General features: G+C 42.1%; 1 protein-coding gene across 1 annotated transcript in view; it reads left to right on the forward strand.

Moving 5' to 3' along the window:
* Nucleotides 1-926: 926 nt before the first annotated feature.
* Nucleotides 927-22,666, forward strand: part of ipo8 (importin 8) — a gene marked incomplete at its 3' end in the record, with an annotated part of 31,797 nt that continues 10,057 nt past the window's right edge. The window contains exons 1-18 of the mRNA XM_079494646.1: nucleotides 927-1,177; nucleotides 3,021-3,102; nucleotides 4,465-4,621; nucleotides 5,809-5,967; nucleotides 7,609-7,765; nucleotides 8,168-8,257; nucleotides 8,469-8,563; nucleotides 9,144-9,228; nucleotides 10,056-10,190; nucleotides 11,104-11,203; nucleotides 11,892-11,968; nucleotides 12,829-12,945; nucleotides 13,157-13,246; nucleotides 14,257-14,422; nucleotides 14,653-14,813; nucleotides 15,446-15,571; nucleotides 16,493-16,559; nucleotides 19,078-19,203. Coding sequence (XP_079350772.1) covers nucleotides 1,094-1,177; nucleotides 3,021-3,102; nucleotides 4,465-4,621; nucleotides 5,809-5,967; nucleotides 7,609-7,765; nucleotides 8,168-8,257; nucleotides 8,469-8,563; nucleotides 9,144-9,228; nucleotides 10,056-10,190; nucleotides 11,104-11,203; nucleotides 11,892-11,968; nucleotides 12,829-12,945; nucleotides 13,157-13,246; nucleotides 14,257-14,422; nucleotides 14,653-14,813; nucleotides 15,446-15,571; nucleotides 16,493-16,559; nucleotides 19,078-19,203 — 2,074 coding nt within the window. The 5' untranslated portion in view covers nucleotides 927-1,093. The remainder of the gene's footprint in view (nucleotides 1,178-3,020; nucleotides 3,103-4,464; nucleotides 4,622-5,808; nucleotides 5,968-7,608; nucleotides 7,766-8,167; nucleotides 8,258-8,468; nucleotides 8,564-9,143; nucleotides 9,229-10,055; nucleotides 10,191-11,103; nucleotides 11,204-11,891; nucleotides 11,969-12,828; nucleotides 12,946-13,156; nucleotides 13,247-14,256; nucleotides 14,423-14,652; nucleotides 14,814-15,445; nucleotides 15,572-16,492; nucleotides 16,560-19,077; nucleotides 19,204-22,666) is intronic.

A 22,666-nucleotide genomic window follows, 5' to 3' on the forward strand; every position in this document is an offset into this window, starting at 1 on the left:
TCTTTAATTTTTTTTAATTGAAATTGTAAAATCATTTAGTTCTTTTATTCATGAAACTTGCCTTCCACGTAGGCTATTTTACACCACCAGGCTATCGTGAGGCATTGCTGACCAATTTACCGCCACGGTTATTAAAAAAATACTAAATTGTTCCAATGTGTGTAGGAAGTAGGATTTTGTTTGCATGTGGGGGGGGGGAGTTCAAATCTGGGGCAGAGGATAATGCCATACATGAGGCGGGTCGTCGACTTAACCTACTGCTCGCCCATTCTAGTGCCCCTGGGTGCCGGAAAAAGTTTTGCCCACTGCTAAGAATGGGAAATGGCAGGGTGAATTTTGAGGATATGTACTATGTAGCCTATCTACTTTACAAATATAAAGGGGTCAGGGATTGATTGAAATATGTATTAACAGTTTGCAGAATTACAGTACATTTCAAGCACAAACTCGATACAAAGACTGTTAACTGTGAGTGGACGACCCAATTAAGCATTACACTTGTTTACAAGAGGGTCCACCATGTTCAATTCATCAAACGATTGACGAGGGACACAATTATAATATTGCTCTGTACGCATTGAGACAACATGGACTTAAATCTTATTGAAATGTGTGAATCTAAAGGAACATGATAATGAAAGTGATTGATATCATGTGACATGATCACGCCCATCTCATGGTCCATCTGGTTGTTTCAAAAGAAACTCCTCCAACTCAAGGTGGCAGCAAAATGCCAAATATGGAGAGAGAGAGAGAGAGAGAGAGAGAGATGAATTATCAATGAAGGACATGAAGAAGAGAGAAGCCGTAAAGTGTCTGTCTGTTTACATTGCTTTACGTCCGACATTCGCCGGTTGCCGGTAAAACGGGGCAGGGCCAAAGTGTGTATGCAAGATCCACGAAAGCCTTGGGGAAAAATAGCAGACCTACAAGCCCACGGCGCGTCGCTTCCGCGACGTCCCGTGGTCTTGTAGATCTGGTATGTTTCCACCGCCGTGCGGCCGAAGCATAAATCAGGCCAGTAGTACATGTATGTGATTGTGAGAAAAGGAGAACACAGGCACAGGAGAGAAACCTGATCGAAAACATTACAATGGATCCCAATCGGATTATTCAGGCACTGAAGGGCACGATCGACCCCAACCTGAGGATAGCGGCTGAACATGAACTCAATCAGGTGGGTTTCTGCAACAATAACAACAACAAAAGTAGTTTGTTTTTGTGTTAGATTCTAGCATCCAACCCCCCCGCCCCATTTCCCCCCACATAATGATCATGGTACGGATGATAGGCCCTATAATTGTTTTTTCTTTTTAAAGATTGATAGATTTACAAACCTTCCATTATAGATCAGGCCTGCCTGGTATGGTTCCATATCGGTGCTAAAGCTGTGGCTTTATTGCTAATCGCTATAGTTGGCCACATTTTGCATCAACATACACACACACACACACACACACACACACACACACTGATCTCCATTATTAGCTGATGCATAATGCATAAACAATGAACATCTGTTCTTGGGGGTCCAGACTCCACACCTATAACATGATGAAGAAGGGAAAAAAACATAACATTAAACAAGACAGACATGCATTAGCAAAAAAGGGAAAAAATATATATAATTTATATATAGAGAAAGTCACTCAGTTTCCAGTTTTTATATAGGCTACTGTTGCACGGAACAACAACACACCACAGCATTGTGTTGGTTGTGACAGCCATCGAGCAACAATGACTATTATTATAGTCCCTTCGCAGTACACAAACACATTTGCAGAAGAACGATCTGAAACTATTACATATATTGGTCTATTTTTTAAAAGATAGAGATTTGTACTACTGTTGGCAAATGTCATTGCTTTCAGTCAGGCTACATTTTCACTTGGTGATGTTTGGTAAACATTTTAGTTCCTGATCTTGTTTGGTATTTTAACTGGCTATAGTGAACACACTAGTATTGTGTTCACTATAGTAGTGTGTTATATTTTCATTGTTTTGTTTTGTTTGTTGTGTCTCTTGCTGATCCTGACCAGTTAAACATTGGATTGTGCAGAATTTTCATCAAGGCTTTATACACCTAGAGTGGTTTAGTCAAGTGAACAAAGGTGCATATTATGCGAACAGCCGAACATACAAAGTGATGCAGCCTAGAGGAATCTGTGTGATTAAATTGCAGTGCCACTCTCAGTTTATAGGAATGCTGACACTTCTCATCTGCTGACAGATTAAAATGCCTGCTGTTTTAGAGGCTATACTGACACTGACAGATTGGCATACATACATACATACATACATACATACATACATACATACATACATACATACATACATACATACATACATACATAGATAGGCAGGCCTACATAGGGATCACATGACCCAAATCAGGGAATATGGCCCAAATTACCCATTAACATTGAAGTTGCTCTGATAAAATAACTCACTAAGAATTTAAGATGTGCCACAGATAGGCCTGTCACAATTATGACATAGGCAATGGCCTAATCACAATTATTTGACATAATTAAAAAATATTTTTTTGCAACATATTCTAAAACAAATAGTCGAAATTGCCCATCTTCCGTCTGGGGGAAAAATGAAACAAAAATAAAGGTTGTTGTGTGGACTGGAGTGGACAATCAAAATCTGATGGAAATATTTTATTTTGAAGTGGTGTTATCATAATTCATCTTAATGTTGATATGGCACACTGACTATCAAGAAAATAAAACTTTGTGGCTAAAAGGTTGCCGACCCCTGGTGTAAAGTAATCAAATATGTACGCTCTACGCTGTTTGTCACTGCCCTAATGCATCTTTTGTTTACTAACCCTAAAAGCCAAACATGTCAACAGATATTCATAATGTAACTTCCAATGTATCAAAGACAGAAACACAATTTAATCGTTATTTTGAGTGACAAATAAACGTCAAGTAAAATGTCATAAATGGTGACAAACCCTAACCACAGAATACTATGCCTGTGTTACGTTACACTTTACGTTGTTGTTTCAGTCCTTCAAGATCATCAACTTTGCCCCCACGCTGCTGCAGATCATCGTGTCTGAACAGGTGGACTTCCCTGTTCGCCAGGCAGGTGAGAGAGAGAGGAGGAGAGAGAGAGACTGTGACTGCACTGCAGGGTTGATTCTGTCGACTAAAAACTATGATTACAAAATGTCCGACTACCTGATGAAAACAAAATAAAAACTAAGCTATGATGACTGCAACTATATGAGTAAATATATCGACAATTTCATCAACGGATAAAAAGTAGACAAAATTGTTAAAGGGAGGGACTAGTGGAGTAGAGATCCGGTAGAACTAAAAGACAAGTCATTTTATGTTTGGTTGTGCTTGGGTGTGAAAATAGCAGATCTACAAGCTCATGACGTGCCGTTCTGTTGTGTGAGCTTGTAGATCGAATATTTTCAGCCGGCAACCATGTTGTAAAATCAGGCATTACGACGCCATCACGGCCGCCAAAATACATTTTTGTCGACTGTAGATTTAGTCTACAAAAATCTTATGATATTTAAGTCGACTAAAACTAAAACTTTCAGATAACTGAAATTTAACAGAAATGTATTCAAAAGTCTATAACTAAAATTAAATCAAAATTAGCTGTCAAAATCAATTTTGCTGCACAGGCCTGTTTGTTGAGCTGTGGCTTTTTGAATTCAAACGGCTGGTAGCTGTCTTGCGTGATGTTGCTTTGATCTGTGCATTCCTCACTTGTGGTTGCTAGTAATGTCTGTGATCTAGCTGTGTAGTGTAACAGCCGTTCCTCTACCCTTTTCTGGGCGGGGCCCACTTAACACTCTGAAAAGCATTTGCGGCCCATCCATCTGATGAGTCCATTTTAGACCTGAGGCCGATTCTAAAGACGTCTTCCAAATCCTGACCTAAGTCTTCTGAAACAATCTTTATTGTGACCATAGGTCGCAGATTACTAAGAAAACCCGCAAAACCTGTCTGTCCGTCCGTCGGTGAGACAGTCTCCATATATGAAGATCACGACACTTGAGTGTCACTGACCTCATCAAACCCTGGATACATGGAGAAGACCTAGATCTTCCCCATTAAGGCAGTATTAGAATCAGTATTAGAATAACAACTCCCTTCAAGGTTTTACAGAAAACATGTAGAAGGTTAAAACATCCGCACACTGGTTTAAAGGCAAATGATTTGCCTGATGAAGACCTATACGGTCGAAACAAAGCTTGTTAGATCTGCTATTTCCCGGCTATCGTTTAGTTATTTCCAGCTGTTTTCCAGCTATTTTTAACCCATTAAAACCAGGAAATGATCTGTGTCAGTTTAGATTTATTTCCCGATCTATAAGCTCACTGCGAGCTTGTACGTCTCCTTTTTTGTTGTTGATCTGGAAGGCATTTGTGGAAGTTAACTTAGTGGGTCAATGGCTGTCCTAAGACGTGCGCGTGCGTTGCTTCCACAGCCGCCATCTACCTTAAGAACATGGTGAGTCAGTACTGGCAGGACAGAGAGCCCGCCCTGGGGGAGGTGATGTTCCCCTTCAACATCCACGAGAACGACCGGCAGCAGATCAGACAGCACATCGTGGAGGCCATCATCCAGTGTCCAGAGTCCATCAGGTAAGAGACATCTGAGCATCTGAGCACATAGAGGTGCTCCCATCAGGTTCTTTGGCACCGGTGTTGTTTTTGGCAGTAAATTTAGATTTTAGTTTTAGTCATAGTCTCTTGAACAGTCACCTGGGATGTTTTAGTGTTAGTCTAGTTTTAGTCGACTAAATATCATAAGAATTAAGTGGGCTAAATCTACAGTTGATTAATCGTTTTTATTTAGTTTTTATGTAATTTTTGTCAGTGAAAAAAGGTAGTCGACGAACATTTTTCGTCATAGTATTTAATAGTAGACAAAAACAACACTGTTTGGCACCGATCCCGATCACTGATTGTTTTTCTCATGATCTGCCGATACCGATAAGGGGAAAATTTGTGAATATTTCCAAAATTATATGTCAAAAGTAACTGTTCCTGTGTGTGTGTGTGGGGAGGAAGGGGAGAATGTTTAGGCCTGTCGCAAAGATGAAAAACGATATTATACGATATATATTTTATACCACTTAAATGGTATAAAAGATCGGTCCTCCGAGGGGGGGGGGGGGGGGGGGGGGGGGTGTAATTGGGCCCCTGTGTCTGGTGGAGAATTGAATCCAGTCAGTAGTAAATGAATGAATGGCTGGACTAACCAGTGCTTGTCCAAGTAACTACAATTTTGAGGTATTTGTACTTTACTTGAGTATGTCAAATCTTCAGTACAGCACTACAATTTAGAGGCACGTATTGTACTTTTACTCCACTACAACTTTAGTTACTGTGTGTGTGTGTGTGTGTGTGTGTGTGTGTGTGTGTGTGTGTGTGTGTGTGTGTGTGTGTGTGTGTGTGTGTGTGTGTGTGTGTGTGTGTGTGTGTGTGTGTGTGTGTGTGTGTGTGTGTGTGTGTGTGTGTGTGTGTGTGTGTGTGTGTGTGTGTGTGTGTGTGTGTGTGTGTGTGTGTGTGTGTGTGTGTGTGTCAGTGTCAGTGTCAGTGTCAGTGTCAATGGCTCAGCGTCTGGGTGGGTCAATAGGTCGTACTGTCAGCAGGGCCAAAGGTCCTACTCTAAACACCCATAGGGACACACAGACAGAGGGACACACAGCCCTTTTAAAGGAGATGGTGTGCACCGCTCAAAAAGGCTTGTGTGAAATTCCGATCCCGATGACCGACCATGAGGTCGATGACTGTTTATCGGGGTGTTTTCTTTTGTTTCCCAACAGGTCCCAGTTGACGATGTGTCTGCGCGCCATCATAAAGCACGACTTCCCCGGCCGCTGGACGGGCGTTGTGGACAAGCTGGGCGTGTACCTGCAGTCCCAGAACAGCAGCAGCTGGTACGGCAGCCTGCTGGCACTCTACCAGCTGGTCAAGACCTACGAGTGAGTCTGACACACACGCACACACACGGTCTGCTGGTGCTCTACCAGCTGGTCAAGACCCACGAGTGAGTCCCCCGAGCAAGCACGGTCAGGACGAATTAGTGACATCTCGATTGGGGCCAAATTAAGTCAAACCAAGACTAGTCACATCTGGCGCAAAATATCACCTGATTTCAACCAACATAAATTCTACCCACTAAGACAGACGTCCCTGGATGGATCAGAGAGAATCCAATCGAGGCCAGATCAACTTAAGTCATATCATAATTAGTCATATCTGGGCCAGAATAAGCTATATTATTTCAACGTCCTGGAAATTACGTAAAGATCATCCCCATATGGGCTGTGATCTGGCCTAGTCTTGAATGTCCTGAACGTCACCGGAGGACGTCATCATTTGGCTTGCCGGGCCCCGTTCAGGTCCCTCTGTTGTTCCACTCATGGATTCAAGTTCAAGAAGTCAGCATGTCTTCTATAGAAGTGTGTCCTGCACCAAAAATAGGCTATCTACAAGCTTACAACACGTCGCAGTTAGCCTATTTCCGGTTATTAGTTATGTCAGTCTTCCAGAAAACCCTAATGATCTCAGATATTTCATAACCGCAATCGTTAAGGCCTCAATCTGCAATTTCCTAAACGGGTTAGCTGTATGGCTACCAAAACGTCATTATTTTGCATATTGTGTTAAGTGTGTGGTGATGGTGTGTTAATCCATGTCCACACCATCACTCTGATACTACCTCCTAGGATAGCGATTGTCGACCTTCTTCACAACAAAAGTCGGTCGGGAGTGGCTCATTGTCAGTATCAGCCGGTAACACGCGGGCGTCTGTCCATGTTACAATGTGCTATAGATACCAGGGAGATGGATTGATGAGGTGGAGCGCCACACCTACCAGCTCCCAGTACTTGCCGCACCCAAGCCATGCTACTCGTATAAGCTGAGTTGGTGGTGCCTGGGATCAAACCCATGATCTTGTGGTCCAAAGGGGAGAGCTCTACCGACTGAGCTACCCGGACACCAATGTTTAACAAAAATGTTACTCTTGAGAGTGTAAAATGAAACCACACATCAGTGTGACCAGTGTTGATTTTCAGAGCAAATCTTTTTTCCAATGTATTTTTATTGAGGCTCTGAAATTTCACAACTGTTCAATCGCAATTCAATGTATATAGAACCACACATTTTTATTTTTTCAACACAACATAGGAAAACAACCAGTACCACAATACGGATATTACAATGCACAGACACAAAACAAAATAAAACAAAACTAGTTTGAGCGCACATTTTGATTTAGTTTAGTCATAGTCTTTTCAATGAAATGTAATTTTTCTTTTGATTTGGTGTTCTTATCGTGTGTGTGTGTGTGTGTGTGTGTGTGTGTGTGTGTGTGTGTGTGTGTGTGTGTGTGTGTGTGTGTGTGTGTGTGTGTGTGTGTGTGTGTGTGTGTGTGTGTGTGTGTGTGTGTGTGTGTGTGTGTGTGTGTGTGTGTGTGTGTGTGTGTGTGTGTGTGTGTGTGTGTGTGTGTGTGTGTGTGTGTGTGTGTGTGTGTGTGTGTGTGTGTGTGTGTGTGTGTGTGTGTGTGTGTGTGTGTGTGCGTGCGTGCGTGCGTGCGTGTGCGTGCGTGCGTGCGTCAGGTATAAGAAGGCAGATGAGAGGGAACCGCTGCTGGCAGCCATGCAGCTCTTCCTGCCTCGCATTCAACAGCTTATCACCCAGCTCCTGGCAGACGCCACCATTTTCTCTGTCCTCATCCAGAAACAGATCCTCAAAATCTTCCACGCTCTCGTACAGGTGGGTTTGGGTGTGTGTGTGTGTGTGGGGGGGTGGGGTGTGACTCACTGACTGCTTATAAATATTGTACATTTACTAGTACACTACATTTATTTGAGAACTTTAGTTACTAGTTACTTTGTAGATTCAGATTTCAGATTGTTATTACAAAATGATCTACAAGGTCTCAATGTGTCGCATTGTGAGCTTGTAGATCTACTATTTTCAAAAGATTTGTATACATTTGAAAACTTGTGAAATGGGACCTTCTGCGTATTGAAGTACATTTTGATACCAATGCTTTTGTACATTTTGAATTCTGGACTTTTACTTGCAACACAGAATATGTCTATATTGCAGCATTGATACTTTTACTTAAGTAAAACATCTGAGTACCTTTTTCCACCGCTGTCCTCCCCGCAGTACTCACTGCCTCTCCAGCTGATCAACAACACAGTCATGACCCAGTGGATGGAGATTCTCCGAGCCGTCATGGACAGGGGCGTGCCTCCTGTAAGATACACCACACTCAGCAGCCAATAGTCAAGTCAAAATGTATTTATAAAGCACATTTAAAAACGGCCAACCAAAATGCTGTACAACAAGAGAAAAAACAAAATATCTACACATTGCACCAAATACAGTATAGTGTAAACATGTAATAAACTGTAATGTTTACAAAGGATGGATTTGATGGCTGTTGTTTTGTCATTGTGCGTGCTAGGAGACATTGGAGGTGGATGAGGACGACCGTCCAGAGCTGGTGTGGTGGAAGTGTAAGAAGTGGGCCTTGCACATCATTACTAGACTGTTTGAGAGGTATGAAGCCTGTGTCTATATGTAATGCATTCATAATATGTTCTAATCCGCTAACACTATATGATTACAGTATGCACTCATAAACACAATGCTCTCTAACAATAATCAACAAAAGCATTGTATAATGACTTATAATGTCAAGTATCATAATTATTTTGCCCCCTGTTTTCCCCATGGCCAGCTTTATTCCATTTATCTTACGTTATTTCAGCGTTTTTCTATTTGTATATGGCGTTCCCGAGTTGTTGCTGTTTGAAAAAAAGTAACAATGTTCCCTAATGCAATTCCAATGGTAAGCGGTGTTGTTTTCACCCCATTGTGAGCTCTTAGATCAGGTATTTTCAAATGGCTGAAAGGTATATAGGGCTGAAGTGGTTTTTCATATATGTAGTGGTACAATATTTGGATCTCAGATGTAGTGGAGTAGAAGTAAAAGCATTGTAAATTGGAAATAGTCAAGTAAAGTACACATACCTCAAAATTGTACTTAAGTACAGTACTTAAGTAAATGTACTTAGTTACTTTCCACCACTGAATATGTTCATATTTCCGCACTCTCATCATGACTGATTTCCATTAGGTATGGAAGCCCAGGCAATGTGACCAAGGAGTACTTTGAGTTTGCTGACTTCTTCCTGAAGACATACTCAGTGGGCATACAACAGGTATGTACATACTTACAGCATTGCAATCATTTTAACTTACTTTACTTCACTTACGTGCTGCACTATGAGCTTGTAGATATTTTGTATGCATTTTCTTAAACTCAAATCTGTGCTTCTGGAGCTCCCTGGCACAAAATGAGATGGGGGGGGGGGGGGTCTGCACTCTGCAGCCACATACGTTTTGGGGGTTTCCTTGACATGGAAAAGCCCTAGTCCAGTGGTAGTCCATTATCAGTTTTTAGAACCTTACATTTAGGTCATATTACGGTACATAAACATGTAAAGCTACAAGTATGTCACGAGGAAAACTTGAGAGAGAATGTCTGTTTCCATTAATAACTGTATAGACTAGGGTATGCACATGCACAAAGTGAGTGGAAAAGTGAGTTTAAGGTTGTTTAATGCAATCAGATTTTTGCCACTCAGTAGGTGTTCCCACATAACTTCCAGGTATGATGATGCCATGCCATTCTGGGGGTAACATTCGTCAAAAGCCGATCACATTGTGACGAGTTGTGAGCTTTAAAAAAAAAAAATATTTTTTATTTTGCCAAGAGTTGGCATAGATTGCCGTAGATTGAAAAAGAACGCACCGAGTACAGTGCAACTCAGATCCGTTTTATTAAGTATTGAGGGGTTAAGTGGTTAAATTGAAGTGATATTGATGAATTCCAAATATTAAAAATTATGCTGAGGCACCCGACTTGCGTCACGACACCCTAGGGAGAGCTACGGGCCACAGCACACACTTTGAGAAAGGACCTGCCCTAGTGGTCTCCCGTCCCCCCCTGTTGTTACAGTAAGTGGTTGGTGTGTTGTGTCCATAGGTGTTGCTGAAGGTGGTGGACCAGTACAGACAGAAGCAGTACGTCACGCCTCACGTCCTGCAACAGTCGCTCAACTACCTCAACCAGGGCCTTTCTCACTCCCTCACCTGGAAGCAGCTGAAGCCACACATGCAGGTGGGAGTCTAATGGTGCATTCATTCACACACGGGCAGACGCAACCACGCGTTGTGAGTTGATTTGGAGCAGCTACAGTACATGCATCATTGCGTCTTTGCAACGTCATGTCGCTGGCTTCCATTGGAAATGAATGGTAGACTGCCTCTTTTATATCTGCCTGTGTGAACGCACCATAAGACAGCACATTTTGATTTAGTATTACGGTCCGTAGTCGAAGTCTTTTGAATAAAATTCTATTTAGTTTTAGTCATATCTTTACCCGAAATGTTTTAGTTTGAGTCTAGTTTTAGTCGACTAAATATCATATGATTTTAGTCGACTAAATCTACAGATTTTGATTTTGATGACAAAAAAGTATTTTTGGTGGACCTTGACGCCATCAACGTCCGCAGAAAATCTTGAATCTTTCCACTGACTACCCTACATTACAGTAAAAAAATACTAACTAAAACAAAACAAATAAATAAATAATAACTAAACTAGCAAATCTGCTTTAAAAACAAATCAAAACTAAATGGGGAAAATTAATTAAAAAAATCTATAATGACTAATGCTGCGTTCACGCGGGCAGACTGCAAAGATACAAAGGTTCAGAGCATTATTTGTCGCTTTGTATCTGAAGTTGAAGCCAGTTCAACTTTGTAGCTTCACGTCGCTGGCTTCCATTGAAAATGAATGGTAGACTGTATCAGTTTGCTCTGCCTGTGTAGCATTATAAGTTCTGAAGGTTAGAATGTTCTCTGTTAAGGATGAGGCACATTGAAGTCCACGACTTAATTTCCATTGTGGTCCTCATACAGTACACGCAACAAATACATGTACCGACATGTTAATAGATATCTTGGTAGGGCTTTATAGATTGAGAAAAGCCAAAGTGAAAGTGTCTTCATGGCTGATGTATGCTCAACAGACCATAAGTCAGGAGGTCATCTTCCCGCTCATGTGTTACAAAGACGAGGACGAGAAACTCTGGCAAGAAGACCCCTATGAATATATCCGCATGAAATTCAGTGAGTGGAAACGCACACACTCACGCACACACACACACACACAGCAATAGGAGATTTATGCATGAAATGTTTATCAATGCTTAGAGATTTCAGTATTTGTAGATACAGTGACACCTAGTGGCAAGTTTATGTGGGTACCAGATCTCAGAACATTCCTGTTGTTTATAGTGGTTCTCAAAGTGGGGTCCAGGGACCCCTCCGGTTTCCTTGTGGGGGTTCCAAATAGACCCTTACGGGTCTGTAACAAATGGAGAGTTATGGGGGTCCTCAATATTATATGGCTTGGGAACCACTACAGTGTAGTTCACTACAGCACTGTTTCCCGGACAGTGGGTTGGGATGGGACGCATTTGTGGGTCACGGGCAAAATTGTGTGAGCCACGACTCGAAAATTCCCATTTTCTTTTCCTACATTTAAAAGAAATATATATATTTTTTATTTGTTAATAATTGTATGAATTTTAAAACAAACAAACAAACAAACCTAAGAAATTCCATTAAAAATTATTTAAAAGTAGTAAAAATAGCTGATTGTGCGTTTGTAGATCTGCTATTTTCACTAGTCTGGGCCCCGGGCAAACGCCTAATGTCCCTTTTGGGTCTCGACCTGAAAGGTTTGGGAGCCACTGCGCTACAGTGTAGTCCATGCAGTGTTGTCCAACTCTCTGTATGTTGCTGTGTGTTGTAGACCTCTACGATGACCATGCTCTCCCCGCCACCGCTGCCCAGAGCCTGCTGTGCAAAGCTGCCCGCAAGAGGAAGGAGGTGAACAAGACATTTTACGGCCCAGTCATCCTTTTAACCTAGTGGTTTTCAACCCTTTTCATGTCAAGGTCCATTATTTGTTTGGCATTTGAGCCACGGACCACCATTTCATGAGATTTAACCTCTCAGACCCAAGACCCTTATATGCCCTAGAATATGCTGTTGTCGTTGGATGAGATTTTGTCCACAATTCCATGCTGTATTGATGTAGTACCATAGGAGAGATCAGTTAATCAAAATAACAATTATTCTACACTCTCTAGCATAAATTATACTTGATGGGCTGCAGGTGCGCGTGCAGCCGTGCACAAATAGGCTCTGCTGCCGTGATTATGAGCGCACCTCCCGTTCTTATGACGCGACTGGAGGTGTAGTTTTGAGGACAACTGCTTTGAATTGCTATTATTGTTCACACACAACAGAAATCAATGGATTATATGTTTCAAGAGTGAGAGAATACAATAAAAATCCTAATCATTCTTCATCCACACTGGGAGAAAAACAGCATCTGAAAGTTTGATGGGGCATTTTTTTACACGTGACTGCAGTCTGCAGCTAGAACTTTTCCATTGCATCTTATGAGAGGTGGTGTTCTTGTGCTGCCAGCCTGCGCACGCATGCTGGTGCTTATCGGTGTGACGTCGTCTGATAAGGCGTCTATATATCGCTGTTGAAACTCTATCTCCATATTTTAACTTTTTGAAACTACAGACTTTCCCTTCCTGGAAAGTTAGCATGCTGAAATAGAAGCCATTGATTGATAAACAAAGTATCATGTGAAAAAAGTGCATTAGTAATTCAACTATTTGAAGATGATGTAATCCATACATAATGACAGTAAGCCTTTGTACTTTGATCAGGTTCTTCCCAAGATGATGGAGTTCTGTCACCAGATCCTGGCGGACCCCTCTGCTGACCCCCGCAGGAAGGATGGGGCACTGCACTGCATCGGCGCTCTGGCTGATCTCTTACTAAAGGCATGTTGTACACCATGTACTGGACTTGACAAAAATAACAGATCTACAAGCTCACAACGTGCTGCAGCGTGATCCTATGCCCTATAGCAGTGGTTCCCTGAGGTGATGGATATATCGGTACGGGTTCGTTGACCGGGCTGCGTTCTGTTGTGACTACTGACTATAACTCTGTGACTCCTCCCTCTGCTGTGTCTGTTCCCATCCACCACAGAAGCGACTGTACAGGGAGCAAATGGAGCTGATGTTACAGAACTACGTGTTCCCCTTGCTCAACTCTCCCCTGGGATACCTGCGAGCCCGGGTGAGTGAGCCCCACGCGTCCCTATTCCTCACACACAATGCTGTCGTTGTTCCTCGCCAGACCGTCTGCCCTCAGTTAGACGTTTAAAATTTGCAACGTCCCCAACCCCTCGGATGCGGAGCGTGCGAGAATAGACTGCAGGAATGTGCTTGTAGGTATCCAGTTGTACTTCATAACAAGGACTTCCGTGTTTGTGGTTATTTTAATAATGCTTGTATCATGGGGAACATGTTAGTATTAGCAGTGGTTCCCAAACTCTAGGAAACGGTGGTATAGATAGAGTAGAGTGTGATCAAATCTAAAGACCTTCTGCAACATTGATTTCATAGTGTTGGAATTTATTGTAGCAGGGCTTCTTTATGAGCAGACTTATTTTGGTTTTTGTTATTTCTACATTTTTGTCCTGATTTCTGTGACCCATTTTTGGGTCACAGAAAGATAATGTCAATTATCTAATGTAATCCTGGGCACTACGCTCCCTCTGCCAACCTTTGTACTTTACTTGAGTATTTACTTCCAAACTTCTACTCAACTACCTCTCGGATCCAAATATTGGATAATACTTTTACTCCACTACTACATTAATTTGAAAACTTTAGTTACTACTTTGTAGATTTAGATTATTATTACAAAACATACATTATCTACTTCAGACCTACTGTATACATTTCGTCCAGACGCATTGTGAGATTGTAGATTGGCTATTTTCAAAATATTATATTATTATATATTATTTAAATGGGACATTCTGCACAATTAGTACTTCTACCTTTGGTACTTTAAGTACATTTTGAAGCCGATACTTTTGTACTTTTACTCAAAGTAAATGTTGAATTCCGGACTTTTACTTGTAACAGAGTATTTCTATATTGCAGTATTGATACTTTTGCTGCCCATCGCTGCCCAGTGCCCATACATACATACATACATACATACAGTACATGTTGGTTGATTCTCATGTGTTTTGCCGTGTGCGTGCGTGCGTGCGTGCGTGCATTCTTCTCTCTCAGTCGTGCTGGGTGCTCCACTGCTTCAGCCCGCTGCGCTTCCACGACGAGCTGGTGCTGAGGAACGCCGTGGAGCTGGTCAAACAGGACCTGATCGCCGACAAGGAGATGCCCGTGAAGGTGGAGGCCGCCATCGCTCTGCAGACGCTGGTCAGCAACCAGGAGCAAGGTCCGCTCAAACACTTTTGAAATTTCATACTTTGAAAATAATATTATATTATTATTCTATAAATATTAGTAAATATAGAATTCATCAATATCGTTTGAGTTAAACCATTAAGACGTGAAGCTGATTCTACAAAATAAATGTCTTCTGAATCCTAAAAGTTTTCTGAAAAAAAATGTTTCTTGTTTCTACTGTATGTCAGTGGTGCTGAAACCTATAACGTGTGTGCGCAGCCAAGGTGTACGTCAGGCCGTTCATCCGCCCGGTCATGCAGGAGCTGCTGCATGTGGTCAAGGAGACGGAGAACGACGACCTGACTAACGTCATCCAGAAGATGATCTGCGAATACAACCAGGAAGTGGCCGTCATCGCCGTGGACATGACCCGCAACCTGGTAGGGACGCACGTCTGTCGGAATCGGTATCGGAAAGGAGAAAGTGGTATCGGTTAGAGTTCTCAACGGGCCCGAAAATTAAGGCCCGGCATTTAAGCATAATATGGCAACTCGGCAAGTCAACTGGTTATATAGCTGATGCTGAGAAGCTCATTTGGTGCGCAAACCAGAGGCTAGCCAGTGGCAGCAAGAACAACTACCACCGTTCTATTCTCTCACTTCTCCGACTGAGTACTGTACTTAAGTAAAATGTTGAAGTATTTGTACTTTACTTGAGTATTTCCAATTTCCGATACTTTTACTTCTACTCCACTACATCTCGAATCCAAATATTGTACTTTTACTCCACTACATTTATTTGAAAACTTTAGTTATTATTTACTTTTTAGATTTCGAAGATTTGTATACATTTGAAAACTTGAAATAGGACGTTCTGCACAATGCGTACTGTTAACTTTTGGTACTTTAAGTACATTTTGATACCAATTCCTAATACTTTTTACTCATTTACTTGTATTTCTACAATGCAGCATTGACATTTCTACAATGCAACCATTGACATTTTTTACTTAAGTAAAACAACTAAGCACTTTTCCCACCCACCGGTTGTGGCGTGCGTCCACCACCGCCAGGCGGAGATCTTCACCAAGGTGCTGCAGAGCGAGGAGTACGAGGAGAGCGAGGACAAGACTGTGATGGCGCTGGGCATCCTGAGCACCATCGACACCATCCTCACCGTCATGGAGGACCACAGGGAGGTATGATTTGAGGGGTCCATAATTTGAGGCAACAATGCAACAACAAAAACCTGAACCATTCTGGGAAGATGATGGTCAGAAGTTGGAGTTGTTATTTAATCATGAAGTATTTAAGATGGCACAGTTTGTTTCTAGAGCCTGGAGTGGAAGACAATCTCAGCTCTTCAAGTAGGTTTGTGATACCCATGCACTAGTCCACTGGTTCTCAAACTGTGACATGTGGGGGGGGGGGGGGGGGGGACGCGAGGCGCTGTGAGCAGTTGCAGATCGGCTATTTTTACAATATTTATCTGTGGAACCGAGTCAAACCAAATGTAATACCTCAACTCCTACATTCCATGTGCTTGTCAGGGTGGGGGAGTTCACCGTTCAAATATGATTATTTTGGGGGTCACGGCCTGAAAAGGTTGAGACCCACTGCACTAGTCCAAACTGGGAAGTGCAAGGACCACCCATATTGATATGTTTTGGCCACGGACCGCCCCAATCTGAAGAGAGCCCTGATGAAGACCGTATAGGTCGAAACATGTCGGTTCAATAAAAAATGTCCTCCTTTTAACATTAAGTGTGCCCGGATCTCCTCTTTGCTCTATATCGTTGTGTTATCCCGATTGATCCCAGGAGCACCTTTTTACCATTTTTACATTTTGTATACCTACACATTTATGTTTTTTTTTTTTTTTTTTTAATCTAAATTATTCAACATTTTCAATATTTGTCAAATATTTTCGAAAATAGTGAACTTGTGGATCTGCTGTGTTTCAATCTGGGAACCCATCGGCAAAAAAGGAAAAACAGCACCCTCTTTGCGCTGGAATCTGTTCTTGAGAGCTTAGCGAGTTCGCAGTGTTTGGATAGCCAGTATAAATGGATAAAGTGGTTAAAATTATGCTTGTCTGCTGGGCTCTCTCTCTCTCTCAGATCACTCAACAGTTGGAGGGGATATGTCTGCAGGTGATTGGTCTCGTCCTCCAGAAGCCCATCATAGGTATGGCAGGTGTGTGTGCACGCACGCTTCATCCATCCATCCATCCATTAATTCATTCATTCATTCATTCACTCACCCATTTATCCATCCATCCATCCATCCACCCATTCATTCATTCATCCATCCATTTATCCATCCATCCATTCATTCATTCATCCATCCATCCATCCATTCATTCATTCCCACACACCCTGTGTCCCTCCCACTGGTGGAAGACGTACACACAGTTTGTTTTAAGTAAAAGTAGCAATAGCACAATATTTAAATAATAGTAAAAGGCACGTTTATGTAATTTTTCTTGATTAAAAGCTGTTTGGCATCAACATATACCTAAGCTAAAAGTACTAAACTTTTTTGAAGTTTAAAATGTTATAAATTATAAAATAATTTCTCTAAAACAGTCTGCAGCCAACAATGTCAGCATTTTTACTATTCTAGACCCACAGAGTATTTTGTTCTTGTAAATACCAAATATCTCAAAAGAAAGAAGAGTCTCTACTTTCATCGGGGGACAAGTGTGTTTCTGCTATGTTCTGATTCTTAGTTATTGGCAGTTGAATATAATCTATGAAAACACTGTGTGGGAACAAAAAACTGATTTTTTTTGGGTGAAATCCTAGGATAGGATTTGATAGGTGATCAATTTGTTTTGATCACAACTTTTTTTTTCTTTTTTTCCCCTCTGATCCGGAAGCCATAGATTAACTCACAGGTTACGGAAGAGTAACCCTCCATCCCAGTGGTTTCCAACCCTTTTCATATCAAGGTCCACATTTCCACCATTTGATGACATGTTGCCTCTCAGACCCCAAACTTAGAATATTTTGTTTTCGGTGGATGCGATTTTGTCCACAATTGTATGCTGTATTGATGTGGTACAATTCTTTTGCATTCTCTAATTGTGTAGACTTCTTGTAATTTAACTAATGCAAATGTTTAACAACAATTGAACTATTGAGAGCGTAAAATTAAACCAAATTAGGCTCTCAAAAGTTCAAGATCTAATAAGGGTCCATTTGGTTACCAACTCTCCATCATTTAGTTGGGGACCACCTGTAACCCCCTCAAGGACCACTGGTGGTAGGAAAATAAATATTGTGGCCTGCACACAATGCTTTATGACTCTTAAATTGACGATGATGACATTAGCTATAGCCGGTCCATGCTAGCTGTTTTGGGTCTGGCGGAAACGGTCTTGTTCTCCAAGCGAAATACGAGAGTCTATGGTGGCAGTAGCCGACAGCACTGGGGGTCCGCCTGGCGGTCAATGAGTTAAGGTCTTCTGATCTGAGCCCCTGCCTCCCTAACATTCTCTGCACGTCCCTGCTGCCCACCTTGTAGAATGTCATGCTCGTATTCCTCTTCCAGTGAAACCACATGACGTTGTACAATTATGAAAGTAAAAAAGGTTCTCCTTGTACTTTCTGGAAGGTCACCAAACATCCAGAACGATTCATACTAGTGTAATTACCTCTGCCAGCGTGCGCGTGTGTGTGTGGTAATTGGGCCCCTGTGTCTGGTGGAGAATTGAATCCAGTCAGCTTTGCTGGTAAATGAATGAATAGCTGGACTGATAACCAGTGTTGGAAAGTAACTAAGGGCATTTACTTAAGTACTGTACATTTTGAGGTATTTGTACTTTACTTGAGTATGTCAAATCTTCAGTACTTCTACTCTGTACTTTTACTCCACTACAATTATTTGGCATCTTTAGTTACTTTGTAGATTTTGATTATTATATTACAAAACATACATTGACCACCTCAGTCCTATATACATTTCGGCCATTTGAAAATAGCTGATCTACAAGCTCATGTATACATTTGAAAACCTTTTTTCCACCACTGGGAATAACCCCCCCCACCCCCACCTGCTCCTATATGTGGGGCGTGAGACACGGAGAGAGCAGTGGGACGGAAGCTAAAATTAACAAGGTGAAACATGGAGAGGTCAGGCTAATTTCCCTCCCAGGGAACTCTACTCAAGTACTTGGTTATCTGTAGACAGGCACACACACACACACGCCTCTCTCTCCCCTCATCAATTTAATTCACCCTGTGTGACTGTGCAGTACCATCACATTTGGTCTTCTTCAGTCCATGGCTCTCACATCGATGTCACCATGGATAACTTGTATGTCCAAACCCGTTACTTTTCAAGAAATGTCGGGGTGGTGCGGGGGGGGGGGGGGGGGGCGGCGACCTGTGTTCCAATAAGGGTTGATTTCGTCAACTAAAACCTACCTTTTTGACTAAATTAAAACTAAGCTATGATGACTAAGACTAAATATAGACATATTGGCAATTTTGTCAACAAGAAACTAGTAGAACTAGAAGACAAGTCATTTTATGTTTGGTTGCGCTCCAGTCTGTCGACAAAAAATATGGGCCTTGATGGCGTCGTAATGGCTGATTTTACACTTGGCTGCATGCTGAAAATAATCACTTGTCACTATAATGTATTTGTCATGGTTTCAAGTCAACGAATTGAACACTGCTTGGCTGACCCTCCCATGCAGAGTTCTATGAGGAGATTCTGTCCCTGGCGTTCGGCCTGACCTGCCAGACCATCTCCCCCCAGATGTGGCAGCTCCTGGGCGTCCTCTATGAGGTCTTCCAGCACGACTGCTTCGACTACTTCACGGGTACGACCTCACGCACACACACACACACACACACACACACTAGTACCACGCGCTGTGGTTAAACTGGTACGACCTCACGCACACACACACTAGTACAATGTCAGATCATCAGGTCACATACAGTATCATGTTTAAACTGCAATACAGTTGTCAGTCAGCTGACGGCGCTGTTCTGCGTGAGAGGAAATGAATCTCCTACCCAGGGGGTCATCAATATGCCTGTACACTTGCAGTGGTTTTGTGGTCTTGTCTGTTTCGATTTTCTTTTTTTACACAACATTATAATGTTCTTATTTTGATCATAAGACCCAATTACTGATCGTCAAGTCTCCAGGTGTTCTCCAGAGTATGTATGACACTTATTTACTATGACACTATGGCATATTAGGAGTCCAACTACCAGTAGTACTAGTTGGGCCCTTAACCCATTCAGGCCTGACGTCGAAATTTAAAAAAAAAAAAGGTTTTCTAAATCATGACAATTTTCGGAAAGATTTGAGGCACATTTTAACGATTTTTCAAAAATAGCAGACCTACAAGTTAATAGCGCGCCACTCGGTGGCGCGCTATGAGCTTGTAGATCTGCTATTTTTCAATAGCTAAATTATAACATAATGTTTAAAACACCAAAAGGGGTTCCCGCCCAAAAGGGGTTAATGGTTAATGTGGTTAAACGCTAACGTGACATGGATGCGTTCCAGGTCTCAATGGGTTAATATGAATCAACACTAGCCCGCAAATGCGATTGAAATGCCTGCCATCTCAATGAGTCCTGCCGTCAATTCACCTACTGTACTTGATCGGGGTCGGGGCAGAGGGCACAAAATGAGACCTTGGTGTATACTAGAGGCTTTTACTTAACTCTTTGAGCGTTTCAAGGATTTCTATATAGTAGGTAGACTTCTCTATGGCCAGAATGGCGTTTTTGAATGATTTATTGAAAATTCTCTGTTGTGAATGTGTGACAACGAAAGACCTTCAGAGAAAGCTTGACTTGTCTGCTTACAGGAAAAAAATGAACTGAGTTGATAAAATGTTTAGTTCTTGTGTTGGAAGCCATTTAAAAGAGCCTGCATTTACACTGTTTTCTGTTTCTAGGACAACCAAAAAAAGTTATGCCCGGTTGAAGTTTTATTTTCTAAATAACTTTTTTTCTGCTGGGCGTACATAGCCATGCAATATCTAATTTTAAAGGGTGAGTTGTCTAGTTCAATTAAAATAAAATAAAAAGTTTCTCACATGTACCACTGTAGATATTTTGCCATCTATAAATAGCATGGTCAGTCATGATCAATCTGACCTATCCAGCTAAAAGTCCCCATAGCTCTGAAATTGGAACATCATATAAACTCAATTCTTTTTTGGGGTAAAATTAGACATTCTAACGCACATTTTGATATATACCATGTTTACATAGTCTTACCAGTACCTTGTCTATTCATGCATGCATCTCAAAAACCTGTTATGAAGAAACACAGTTTTGATAAAAAACACATCCAAGGACATTGTTTTGATATGACTTGGTGCCCATGATATGTATCAAAATATAGACTTGAATGTATACTGTATTATAAAAAAGAAATTGAGTTATTACCATCTACCGTTACAGAGTAAATCACAGTTGAAACTTGCTTAGTCATATACAATAAACCTCACAATAGTGAACAAAATAGTCATGACAGGTCTAACTCATTGTAAAAGCGTCTTTTATTTTTTACGACTACTAACATAATAAAATGATAAATATTACAGAAAATAAATAGGCCTACATACAAAACAGTTACTCCTCCCCTAGCTCTGATCCATAGCTCTAAATGCGCATTTAGAGCTATGGATCAGAGCTACTCCTCCCAAATGTCCCCAAACCCAGTCATTGACGGTGTGTGTGTGTGTGAGTTAACCTGACTCCGCCAGAGAGTCAGTACACTGTGTTCCCCCCTCCTGCTCCCATCTGGGAACTCTCAGGCAGACTTGATGCCCGGCCACAACACGGCCTGGCCAATCAGCAGCAGCTTCTAGCAACTTCTAGCAGCAGCTTCTAGCTTCTAGCTGCTGCTGATTGGCCAGGCCGTTTTGTGGCCGGGCATCAAGTCTGCCTGAGAGTTCCCAGATGGGAGCAGGAGGGGGGAACCCAGTGTACTCTCTGCTGCCCCATCTGGCGGAGTCAGGTTATGTGTGAGTAGGCTAAATAAAAAAAACACCCAAAAACTGCCCCCCCTGAAATGAATGAATGAATGAATCCGGTTCAGTGTCGGAGAACGCCATCGCAGTCTTGACTCTTCATCCTCCTCCTCCTCCTCATCTGATGCCAGTTCTAAATATATAAAAATAAATAAACATTTTAGCTGTAGTCAGTGCACGCTACTATTACATGGCGTTTTACCCGGCTGCTGGCGATCAAATGATTTTATTGTGCAGTGTCTTTGTGGGCCGAGTCGTGGCATGAAAAATACAAATAGATGCTTGTATAAGTAGTATCACGATAAAATAATATGGCGACGTTAGAATGAAACACCAATGAGTGATCGCTGGTAATGTAGCTAGCTGCCCAGGGTATATCCAGCACCATTGCGTCGCAATCATCCAGCAACATTGGTACTGGCTATTGCCCGGGCTTGTGGCCCGGCCAATAGCCAGTACCATTTGTGCAGCGTTTGTTAGCAACTACTACTAGCCAACAGCCAGTGGAATGTGGTGACGCGATGGTGCTGGATATACGCTGGGCAGCTACATTACGCACGATCACTCATTGGTGGTGTCATTCTAACGTCGCCATATTATTTTATCGTGATACTAATTATACAAACATCTATTTGTATGCAACGATGCCACGATTCGGCCCACAAAGACACAGTACAATACATTCATTTGATCAGATGTTTTTGTTAGCTACGTCGATCACCTATAGTACCGACCCTTGTTATATATTCTCCGACTATGCCTGTCACGTAGCCCGTCTCCGGACCCCCCGGGTTGAGCTCCTTTGGACCGCAAAGGAGCTCAACCCGGGGGGTCCGGAGACGGGCTACCTGTCACGATGACTAAACCAGTTAGATCTATCCATATATGGTTCTACCACATCTATCTGATATCAGCACTAGGTCGGCTCGGGCCAAATATAGGGATCGGCTTACTAGACATGTCATATTAGGGCATTTTCGAATACAATAAAATTACCTTTTAGCGAAGGCATCAGCCTTGGTGGTAACTCCGGTGGGGAGAAGAAAAAACATTGCACACGTGTAATCCGCGAGGGTGGATGTTGCAGTCCGGCCAACGGTCTGGGACTGGAGAATGCCACTGGACACGGATGGATCATTTTTCAGATTGTTTTTTTTGCGGCGACTGCAAACCTGGCTGAAAAAGTCTTCCTCCAGTGCCCACCTCGGAGGAGTCAACCAACCCCCCTGTTCACTGGGGGCTGGGCGTCAGTTTCCAATAGGAAAGCATACACGTGTGTCAC

Source organism: Electrona antarctica (assembly GCF_951216825.1).
Source record: "Electrona antarctica genome assembly, chromosome: 23".
Lineage (NCBI taxonomy): Eukaryota > Metazoa > Chordata > Actinopteri > Myctophiformes > Myctophidae > Electrona > Electrona antarctica.